The sequence below is a fragment of the Medicago truncatula genome, chromosome 5, assembly GCF_003473485.1.
Source record: "Medicago truncatula cultivar Jemalong A17 chromosome 5, MtrunA17r5.0-ANR, whole genome shotgun sequence".
NCBI lineage: Eukaryota > Viridiplantae > Streptophyta > Magnoliopsida > Fabales > Fabaceae > Medicago > Medicago truncatula.
In genome coordinates this window covers 9,835,390-9,847,097 of record NC_053046.1, presented here as the reverse complement: position 1 = coordinate 9,847,097, position 11,708 = coordinate 9,835,390, and the positions used below count along the sequence as shown (strand labels likewise).

General features: G+C 31.7%; 2 protein-coding genes across 2 annotated transcripts; one reads left to right on the top strand and one right to left on the bottom strand.

The window, feature by feature from the left end:
• The first annotated feature begins 6,487 nt into the window (after window positions 1-6,487).
• LOC11405488 (increased DNA methylation 1) lies at window positions 6,488-7,774 on the top strand. Its single transcript, XM_003612331.1, has one exon. The coding sequence runs from the start codon at window positions 6,488-6,490 to the stop codon at window positions 7,772-7,774; it is 1,287 nt and encodes a 428-aa protein (XP_003612379.1).
• Window positions 7,775-10,561: 2,787 nt separating this feature from the next.
• Window positions 10,562-11,677, bottom strand: LOC112421843 (uncharacterized). The gene has a single exon (XM_024783818.2). The coding sequence runs from the start codon at window positions 11,675-11,677 to the stop codon at window positions 10,562-10,564; it is 1,116 nt and encodes a 371-aa protein (XP_024639586.1).
• Window positions 11,678-11,708: the final 31 nt, after the last annotated feature.

The following is an 11,708-nucleotide window of genomic DNA, read 5'->3' as shown; positions in this document are numbered from 1 at the left end:
TTTGCACATGCTCGTTCTATTAAATGGAATTTTTTTTCTGTTATAGTTTTTTCTCAGATTCATGGACAAGTAAAGAGATAAGTAATCGGAACTTAACGATCTAATACATAATGAAAAAACAAGTCTAGGCACAACTATTTTTATTCATTGACCATGTTTTACATATACATGTATTATCTAATAAAAATTTATTTATTTTGCATTACATATACAACCTTTATTTTATGTTTAAATTTATTTTAGTCTTAGTTATTTATTTAAAGCATTTTAGGTGGAGGCTAGTTTACCCTTACATTCAAGAGCACGATACTTTCTGGGGCTTGTTAGTGAAGGTACTTATAGGATCACCAACTCTTTTTTGAATAGCATAACCGATGAGATTCAAAGCCAAATATTTTCATATCCATTTTAGGTTGTTAGATACTTAAATCTTTACGGACGATCGATTAAGTTATATTACACACGAGGAAATTTTTCTTTGGTACCTAAAGTCTTTCAAGCCACCTCGTTATACTTTTATTATCCTATGTGAAACCACTTTGAGCCTCCAGACAAAAGATTATTTCTTTATTAGTGACGAATCGTGTCACAATCCTACAATTTAAATGTAGATGACCATGGATCTACACAAAAAAAAAAAAAAAAAAAAAAAAAAAAAAAAAAATAGGAAAAGAAAAAAAATCAATAGCCAAAAAAAAATGGTCTCTTAAAAAAATGTATGTTTCTGTCAAAAATAAAAAAGACAAATAGTTCTATTGTTTTAAATATATTATTTTATATAATACATACAAAATTGTTCATGCAATTTGGTTTTATATCCACCTATTCATGATCCACAGAATCCTCCAAAAATGAATCCTAGCTTGAGAGCTTTTTTATGTTTTTGGAATGAAGTTCGCAAAATCATATATAATAAGCCCACTATTGCATTCATTAAATATATGCTTGATATTACATGAATGATGGATTGATGCATTCAAATGGTAAAACAAGAGAAAAATTTATCAAACAATTTTACACTTGTGACTTGAGTCTAGTTGAACTTGCAGTGCATCGTATTGCACACTGTTTCTCAAATTACTGCAGAAATTTATTTCAGCTTGGATTACTGAAAAATATGCATAACATAATTAGGAAATGAAATTTCAACATACATATGCAGATTTTAATTTGACCATCTATGAACATTTAATCTATTGGTCTTCTTCTCGTAAGCATTTCCAATATAGGAATTCCAAAGCTATACATGTCACCATAAGTGGAAACTTTAGAATCCATTCCATACTCTAAAAATAAATAGCAAAAAAATTGATAATATTCTCTAACAAAAGTTAGGAGAACTCAGAGAAACACTAAAAATATTCAATAGCATACATGGAGGAGCATATCCAACAGTCCCTTTTAGTCCAATTGTGCTAGTTTCCTTGGAGGAGATACAGATGAGACAAGTCTTGCAATGCCAAAATCACTCGCCTGAGAAACAATATCTTCATCAACAAGGATATTACTTGGCTTTATATCACAATGAAGGATTAATTGCTCACAATCACGATGAAGCAACATCAATAATGATATTCAATCTTTGATCAAGATCCAATGTTCTAGGATGCTCTACATTCTCTATCCTTGGATTCAACCATTGTTCTAAGCTTCCCATTTTGCATGTACTCAAAAACTAGAGCTTTGAATTCTTGCCCTTTGTAATCGATACTAGAAAAACATGTTAAAATCTTAACCAAATTTCGATGTCTAATATTTTTGAGTTCATTACATTCGGTAATAAAACTCTTGTGAGCTCCCTTCTTTTCAAAGTTCAAGACCTTTATGGCAATAACTTTATCTTCTCTGATAAGATTTTCTTTATACACAAAAACCAAAGCCTCCTAATCCAATCAAGTTTCTAGCCGAGAACCCATTCGTTGCCTGATATAAGGCTTGGTAGGAAACCATATCTAGTTGGTCAACTGTTGGTGATTCTGGAGATGATTTCTTGTTTATTTTCCTTGACAAGTAGATAGCTAGAATAAGCAACACCATTATGATGAGAGAAACAACTGTTAGAACAAAAATGGTTCATACAATTCCTCTAGGTTTTGATGATAACAAAGTATTGAAGAACAATTGAAATACTAACATATGTTCAAGTGTGCAGAATCAGATAAGAATCTATTCATGAAGAATGAACATATGAAGAACATCAGAAGGACCAAGAGAAACTTAGAAGACTATGGTAAAAGATCTAAAGGAAAGTCAATCAGAAGTTAACGTCCTTAGAAGAAGGATGCCTCACAGAAGCTGGAGAGTTACCTCAACGGATTCTGTGAAGGTCATTAGACTCAAAAGCTAACTGGCATGCTTGGATGACCCTCACATTTGAGAAAATCCAGAGGGACCCAGAATCCATGTAGGCCTTATCTTATTATGTGAATTGTCCCTATCTTAGTATCTGATAGAGCAGTTCTTTTGTCTTCCTCTCTCTACGTATGCAAACAGACAAAGGACCTCAAAAAAAAAAAAAATGAATGCAACGGATAATTCTTCTTCCAACAAAGGACTATTCAACATAATTATCCATATCATGCAAATGGTGAACGTTATTGATTGAAGCTTCTCAACGACTCTATTTGCGCTGGCACTCTTCTTCAACATCTCTCAAATCCCTACCTATATAAGGAGCTGAAGACGACGAAGAAGAATAACAAGTCTCTGATATTTTACTGTGTCATTACTCTGTGAAACAAATACCACAAAACACTTAGGATTTTATCTTTCAAGTTTATATCTTAGAAATCTTAAAGAGTTTGTTCATTTTACACTACCATTGTTAAATCTAGTGCAAGAAAAAATTAACTTGTTTACTTGTGTAAACAATTAGAAAGTCTCTCGCCTGCGTGCTTGAGCAGATAAGTATCTTGGTGAAACCTTGAGTAATTAGGAAGCCTCAATCAGTTGCGATTAAGCAAAGGGAAGTCTCTTGGAGTTGTCCTTGAGAATAGAAGTGTTTAGGCAGTCTCCTAGAGCAAAAAGCCTCTTGCAGGGAAGTCTCTTGGAAGTGTCCTTGAGCAATTTGTAATCATGTGTGATGATAGTGAAATCCCTTGAAAGTGCAAGGGGGTTGGACTACTTCTGTGTTGTGGGAGGAATCAGTATAAAATTGTTTTATGTCTGCTTTCTCTCTCTGTCTCTTTATCTTTATGTTCTATACTTAACCATTGCATTCAGACTCTGAGTCAGAATATGCATACCTCAGATTCTGACTAGGTTTTTAACACTAAGAAGAAGAAAAAACCATAAAAAATCAACACAATTCAACCCCTCTTCTCATGTAATTCGCACCTTCAACAACCACACTAACTATCACTACTATTAGATGGAAATTATGGTGTTTTGCATGATTCATATGCTTTACAAGGCATGGTGGTAAGTGCAGATGTGAAATACCGACACAAAGCTTATTGTTTCCAGCCATCGCTAACGCACTTGCATTTGCAAAGACACCTTCTGTTGTTTTTTATTTTAATTTAGAAAAATACATTTAAATGATAATTTACCACCGAAGAGATTAATGGATAGTACTCCATAAAGCTTATTGTCATACTTTAAAAATACCTTTAATGCAACTATGAGTCATACTTTACACGATAAAGAGTCCTACATCGGATAAAATATGGTTTGAACATGTATTTATTAGTAGATACAGTTTTCACCTTACAAGTAGCTTTTGTGGTGATGATTGTCTTACTTATAAACATATGTTCGGATCATGTGGAGGCAAGACAATCAACCTTGCAATAGCTATTATTTTTTTTCAATCTATCGAAAATAAATATTTTTATATTTTGTGAATTTATATATGTTTGAAAATTTATCTCTTTCACGTTTGAGGTGCTAGCTTAGTAAAGCTTAGTAGTCTGGAATTAACATTATAACTATAATGTAGGGTTCAAATTTCCTCGAAGAACCTTATAAAATGCTACCACTTTAATTGAGAAAAAGATTAAAAAGACAAATAAATTTTTTATCTTTTCGAAAGCGCCGTAAGTAACAAAGTGAAAGCAAACCCCCCTACAAAAAAGTGATTACACAATTTAACGTAATACTATTAGGGGTGGCAAAATGGATGGATATGGATTTGGATCCTAATGGATGGATCAAAAAAGGTCAATTAGTCCATTACAATCCACTATTCTTTTTTCTTAAAAAAAAACCATCAAGTCCATCCAATTAGAATAAAGTACATCCAATCCATCCATTATTAGCTTTTAATGGATGGATAATCCATCCGATCCATAAATCAAAGTGTATAATTTTTTTTAAAGTTTTTTTTTTTTTTTATAGGTGAATTATTTTTTTTATATAGGTGTATTATCAAAAAAACTTATTACAATCTCTTTTTAAAAAAACAGCTTATTTATGCAAAACAACTTATTAGGATCTCTTTTGAAAAACAGCTTATTTATGCAAAACAACTTATTTATGCAAAACAACTTATTATGATCTCATTTTCAAAAACAGCTTATTCAAAACAACTCATTTAAGCAAAACAACTTATTCAGATCTCATTTTCAAAAACAACTTATTCAAAACAGCTTATTTATGCAAAACAGATTATTTCAATCTCATTTTCAGAAACAGCTTATTCAAAACAGCTTATTTATGCAAAATAGCTTATTATGATCTCATTTTCAAAAACAGCTTATTCAAAACAGCTTAATTATGCAAAACAGCTTATTATGATCTCATTTTCAAAAACAACTTATTCAAAACAGCTTATTTATGCAAAACAGATTATTTCGATCTCATTTTCAGAAACAGCTTATTCAAAACAGCTTATTTATGCAAAATAGCTTATTATGATCTCATTTTCAAAAACAGCTTATTCAAAACAGCTTAATTATGCAAAACAGCTTATTATGATCTCATTTTCAAAAACAGCTTATTCAAAACAACTTATTTATGCAAAACAGCTTATTTCGATCTCATTTTCAGAAACAGCTTATTCAAAACAGCTTATTTATGCAAAATAGCTTATTATGATCTCATTTTCAAAAACAACTGTTTTGAATAAGCTGTTTTTGAAAATGAGATCATAATAAGTTGTTTTGCATAAATAAGTTGTTTTGAATAAGCTGTTTTTGAAAATGAGACCATAATAAGTTGTTTTGCATAATTAAGTTGTTTTGAATAAGCTATTTTTGAAAATGAGATCGAAATAAGCTGTTTTGCATAAATAAGTTGTTTTTGAAAATGAGATATTGATATGCTGTTTTGCATAAATAAGTTGTTTCGAATAAGTTGTTTTTGAAATTGAGATCATACTAAGCTATTTTGCATAAATAAGTTGTTTTACATGATTAAACTGTTTTTGAAAATGAGATCATAATAAGCTATTTTTCATAAATAAGTTGTTTTGAAAATGAGATCGTAATAAGTTGTTTTGCATAAATAAGTTGTTTTTGAAAATGAGATATTAATAAGCTGTTTTGCATAAATAAGCTTTTTTATTTAAATAGTTTAGCTAAAAAAAATAAGGTGATAATCAAAAATATAATTATTTAAATAAAAAAGATTAATATTTTTTGAAGATATCCATTGGACTTTTTTTAATTTAAAGAGGTGATCCATTGAATTTTTAAAATAATGTGGATGAATCAAATCCAATCCATTAACAAATTATTTTGTTTGATGGATGGATTGGATGGATTTTATAGTGGATGGATATGGATCTCATGGATCATATTGGCACCCCTAAATACTATCCTTTATTAATGCAAGGGTACGAATGTTAGTATTATTTATTGTGATAACACACGTATATTATTATTTATTTATTTTTTATAAATATTGAATTTGGTTAAAATTATATTTAATTATTTATAGATATTTGTTAATTTTAAATAGCAACAGACTATATTTTTATAAAAATAAAAAATAAAAAAATAATAAACCATGTTTTCACAATAACATCCTTAATCGATAAGTGTTGCATTTTTTGATAAAAAAAAAATATCAATCAAAGATCTTTTTGGAATAAAAACATTAAATATTTAAGAAAAAGAATAAATATTTAAGTCTGAATTCTAATTTCCGTTGAGGATTCTCTCACGCCTCTAATTCCAGCTCCATCAAAACAAAAACAAAAAACTAATGTCATTACGGCATCAACGTCAAAGGTATTAGAGATAAGTAATATAACCGAGAAGAATTCGAAGGGTGTGGAATAAATGTTAGAATAAGTAACATGCTAAAATATCTTTATAATATTATAAATTTATATTTATGTTTAGAATCTCTTAAAGATTTGTTCGTTATTTTGTTTTAAGAAGATTTGTTCCATATTAAAAGACATGATTTAAAAATATGATTTCTATTTAGCCCTATATATAGAGAGAGCAGAGAACAAAAGTTTTGAATCATACTTCTCCTTATAAAATATATTTCTGCAAACTCAAAAAAGTTACGTTTCGTAGAGAAAAAGTGTTAAACGATGGGTATTGTTTCTTGGTTGATAAAGAATCAAGTTTTGGTTTCAGGGACTAATGTGTTCTGTCAGGGCAGTAACAAAGTTGTCAAAAGAGGAAGTTTGTTTTCTGATGCTATAGTTTGTGATTGTTGTCATGTTACCTTTACTATCACCGGGTTCGAGTCTCATGCTGGTTGTACAAGACATAGACCATCCACTAGTATCTTGTTGGAAGATGGAAGATCGTTGTTGGATTGTCAAAGGGAAGCTCTGAGTTCGAGTGATCATAAAGGGAATCATTCTGTTGTCAACGAAAATCAAAAGAAGAATCATTCTATTGTCAAAGAAAATCGAAAGAAGAATCATTGTGTTGTCAAAGAAAAATCTGAAGCAAATAATGATAATGTTTGTTCTATTTGTGGTTTTGGAGGTGACTTAGCACTATGTGATCGATGCCCTTCTGCATTCCACCTAGGTTGTTTAGGTCTCAATCGAGTTCCAATTGGTGAATGGTTCTGTCCAACTTGTTGTTGCAAAATATGCTATCGACCCAAATGCAAACAAGAATGTAAAGATCACAAGGATAACAATATTCTTGTTTGTGTTCAATGTGAGCAAAAATATCACTTTGGATGTGTAAAGGCTGTAGGAATTGAATTTAATCACATGGAGAATTGGTTTTGCAGTGTGGTTTGTGGGAACATGTTCTTATGTCTAAAGAAGTTGTTAGGAAAACCAATTAAGGTTGCAGATAATTTAACATGGACATTGGTGAAGAATGTGAGTAGTGTTGATGACAAGGAGTTTAATCAAAAGGAGAGTAAGTTGAATATGGCTCTTGGTGTATTGTATGAGGGTTTTAATCCAACTTTTGATGCTTTATCAGGAAGAGAGTTGATTAAAGATGTTGTTTTTAGCAGAGAATCAGAACACAATCGCTTAAACTTTTGTGGTTTCTATAATGTAATTTTGGAGAAAATGGGTGAAGTGATTTCAGTGGCAACTGTAAGGATTTATGGTCAAAAGGTTGCAGAGGTAGTTTTCGTGGCCACCAAGGAACAATATCGACGACAAGGAATGTGTCATTTGTTGATGGATGAGATTGAGAAACAGTTAACTCGCTTAGGAGTTGAGAAATTACTTCTGCATTCCTCAGAGGATGCTATGAACACTTGGACAAGATCATTTGGTTTTGCCAGGATGGCCAGTAAAGATAAGTGTCAGTTTATTGATCATACTTTTTTAGAATTTCAGAATAGTACCATGTGTCTCAAAGCACTGAAAACACCTAAATGGCCTTGCATTGCTTGATGTTGGAGTTATATTACAGTTCTAGAGATGTTTTTAATGGTTTTTTTTAATGTTTTCAATGATGTACTTTGCAAGTACATTTTAGTTTGATTTCATTTTTCAAATAGATAAATCATTCATGTTTGCTGTTATAATAAATACCAGTATGTAGAAGTTGAATTATAAATAGTGTTAAGTAATTTGAATGAGTTAGATCACTATTTTGGTTCTCAAAGTTATAGTTCTCTGACAATTTACAATACGACAATTAGTCTATAAAATTGAAGACTATCAATCTATTTAGTCTCTTTGTCAACTTTCATAGTCTGTAAAACTGATCATAGATGTTTCAAAAAACCCATTAGTAAGTATAACAAAGCCTTATAGATGCATTCAGTACACAGCTAAGTATAAGCTAATAATAATCAAGATTTATACTCCCTCTCCGTTTTACAATATCAATCGTTTAAGTGTATGTTTGGTTCTGCGGTGACAAGAATTTATTTTGAGTGAATTGATTCTTACTAAAGTGATTAGTTGAAAGTAAAGTGAGATAATTGATGCATTCATATAAAAGTGAGTTGAACTATAAATTTGTGTTTAAAAAATCAATTCTAGAATCAAAAGCTACAAATCATAGCTTCAAGTAGAATCAATTATGGAGGCAAAATCATTTTTTGTGTGTTAACCATTTTTTGTATAAGTAATTGGGGATGGTCATCCTCCATCATCTCCGAAAATCATGTTGCTCAGGAATCTTCTTGCATAGCTGATTCTGTTTCTATTGATGGAAATGAACAAATATTTACCAAAGGTGGCATAACTAAGGTTTCTATACAACAGAATCGGATAAAATAAAACAACGACTAGATACTTTAAACATCGTCATCTCTTATTTTGTTTAAAACACGGTAATGAACAGATTGTTGCTGTTGATCTCCACCTGTAGCATAGCAACTGATATTACGTAACTTTGGTAATTTAGTGTCTGATATATATGAAATTTGAATACATTTTTAACTTTCCATTTCCATACCAAGAGGGTTACAGTCCCTACCAATGGTATTATGTACTAAATAATATACATGTAGTCGAATACATTTTCAACTTTCCATTTCCCTACAAAGAGGGTTACAGTCCCTACCAATGGATTAAACAGATGACATTCCATCATATAACTTTGGGTTAGACTGATCAGTGGCAAGTGGCAACTGGTTGAGATTATGAACGTAAACATAACCTGGTGCATGCAGACAACCGTTCTTTGCCATTTGATAAATTATCAAGCCATCTATACGATCAAGGCTAATGCATTAATCAATGTCTCTAAAATATCTTTGAAAACATTCATCATCCTTTTGCAATAGTTGCAGATAGCTGTTGTAAAGCAGTCATCGAATCCTTCTGGAACAGGTCCTATCAGTTCCTGATAAACCAGCAAGAAAGAAATTATAAGCCACTCATGTCTATAATATGTTCTTGGTGACATGTGTTAACAAAGATGCATTTTTAGCTCTCATATGAAAAGCTGTCACAACTCACAAGTTGAACTTGACTACTTAAGTTGAACTTTTACCTATACTACAAAAAATTCCTTACTCTTTCCAATTATGCATTTGATATGATTGATAATGAAAGTTTAATATTGTAATTTTGTCTTGTTTCTTTTTCCAACTGTTACCTTGTACTAGACGATAGATTCACTATTATGATTGAAATTTGGCCTTCTCTTTCTACCAAGTATTTGATGCTTAAGTAGTCGAGTACTTTACTCCCTTGTGCAGGTTTCAAGATTCAAAATAGACATTGTCACAAATTTCAGCACAAACCAACTCATTTAGACATTGCAAAATGAAAATCATTAACTTCCCTACAACCAAAAAAATTCTCAATATTTGATCCTTGATAGTATTATTTTGATCCTTGCTTTAAATGTCATCTTTCCACTAAAAACATTAATGGTGTTACGAGCACATATGCTCCCCCATTCCGACTTCCTATAATATGACTGCAAGCGAAGGCAATAGGCAATAGCCAATTTCAGCTGTCACCAAAGACAGCATCCAACCTGGCATTAGCCCATATAAACTAACAGCACGCCAAGAACTTCAATACAGATTAGAACACAGAAAATCAGACTTCAACTTTTAACCCGAATCAACACATAAACAGATGTGTTAAACATAGAATCATTTATGCTACTCCTTAGACCCCTAGAGAGCACTCTTCTAAAAAATCTAATCAACAGATCAAGTGATACTCTAGATTAAGCTCTTCATATCTCAAAATCAATATTTTCACTGACTTCAATATTGCCATGATCTACATAATAGCTTCAACTTCAGTCCCTTTATATTTATTTAACTACTACTAATGACAACCAATGAAAGCTATCGTACAAGAAAAAGGCACTAGTGGAACAACAGGCTACCATATACAAAGTGATTAACAATCATTTTCTTGAAATTTCACTCCTTTTCCTTGCTAAGATTAGATTCACTTCATGACTATTTTTTCTGCATTTCATTATACACTCTTTATTACCCTAACCAAGTGTTCTAACAAGACTTGTTGTCTCTCAATAGTATATGTGCATGTAAAAGCATAGTAAAACATGAGTTAGTCATGCCAATATTACTAAAGATAAATAAGGCAAGCATAGAAGATAATAAAAACATTATATCATAACTCATAAAAACAAATATTATTTTCAATTTGATTCTTTATATCACAACTCAAAATGCAGGATATGAAAATAGCATCACTGTCATGAGTTTCAGGAAGAGAATTAAAAAGCAAAATAAAGGTTTAAGAAGACGATGGTGGTTGTTGATTCTTGAGAAAACTAGTGAGAAGATGCCTCAACTCTTCATCCCTCTTCTCCTTCAAATCTATTAACTGAAACATCTCTTCTTGTTGTCTTGCCAAACGCCTAAGTTCCTTTTGATCCTTCAAGTGTTGCTCTTTTAACCAAACCAGAACATCATGATCACTTTCTTTTCTTCCTTTTTCTTCAACCACTTCTTCAGCTTCTGCGTGAGCAGAAATATCAGAGCGAAACTGAAGATCTTGCTCCACGACAGTTACATTGTTGAATGAAGAGACTTTTTTCCTCATAGAAAAGTGTTTGCTTTCACCTTGAGTCTCAGATAAACAGACTCTGTCACCATAAATCCTTGCTTCTTTGCTTCGATTTGCATCTTCAGAATCTTCCTCCAAACTCCCTATTGAAAGTTCAAAATCTTCTAAAGAGGATGGAGAACATTGGTTGATTAAATACTTAGATTTTAACACAGGCTTACAATCCTCAATAGACATGGAAGGAGCATGAATATGTTCATCAGCTATCATACAATCATCAGCAGAACTTTCAGCAGGAACATCAACACAAAGCTTTCCAACATTAAGAAGGTCAACAAGATTGGGAGGAAATTCAGGTGGAAAACCAACATCATTACAACTTCTGTCAATTTTTCCTACATGAGATCTGTACTTCCTTGAACTTTGACTTCTCTTCCGCTTCACAATGTTCTGAACAAAATCGACATGACCCAATACCGATTGCTTCCACCACATTGTATATCGTGTGGTAACATCTGCCTCAAAAAGTCTTGGTGGAAAATACAAATTTTGATCAGATATAAGCCTACAATAGTTTTTCCAAGCCATGAGTTTAGTCTCATTGAATCTAGGCACATAAGTTGGAACATCTTGATCCATTTCAAATTGCATAGCAACTCTATGTGGCAAATACTGCTCTATAGAGTCGAATCCAACAAGCTCGGAAACTCTCAAGCATATAACAAATGAGAGCATTAGCTTATCCAAATCTTTCTTAAATGGTACCAAAAGCGCATCATTTGGATAAAACACACCGCAGTTATCAGCATATCTAAAATATGGACGCCAAAGAAAATCATCCATAGCCGAGTCTAATGCCAGCTTAACATTGTCA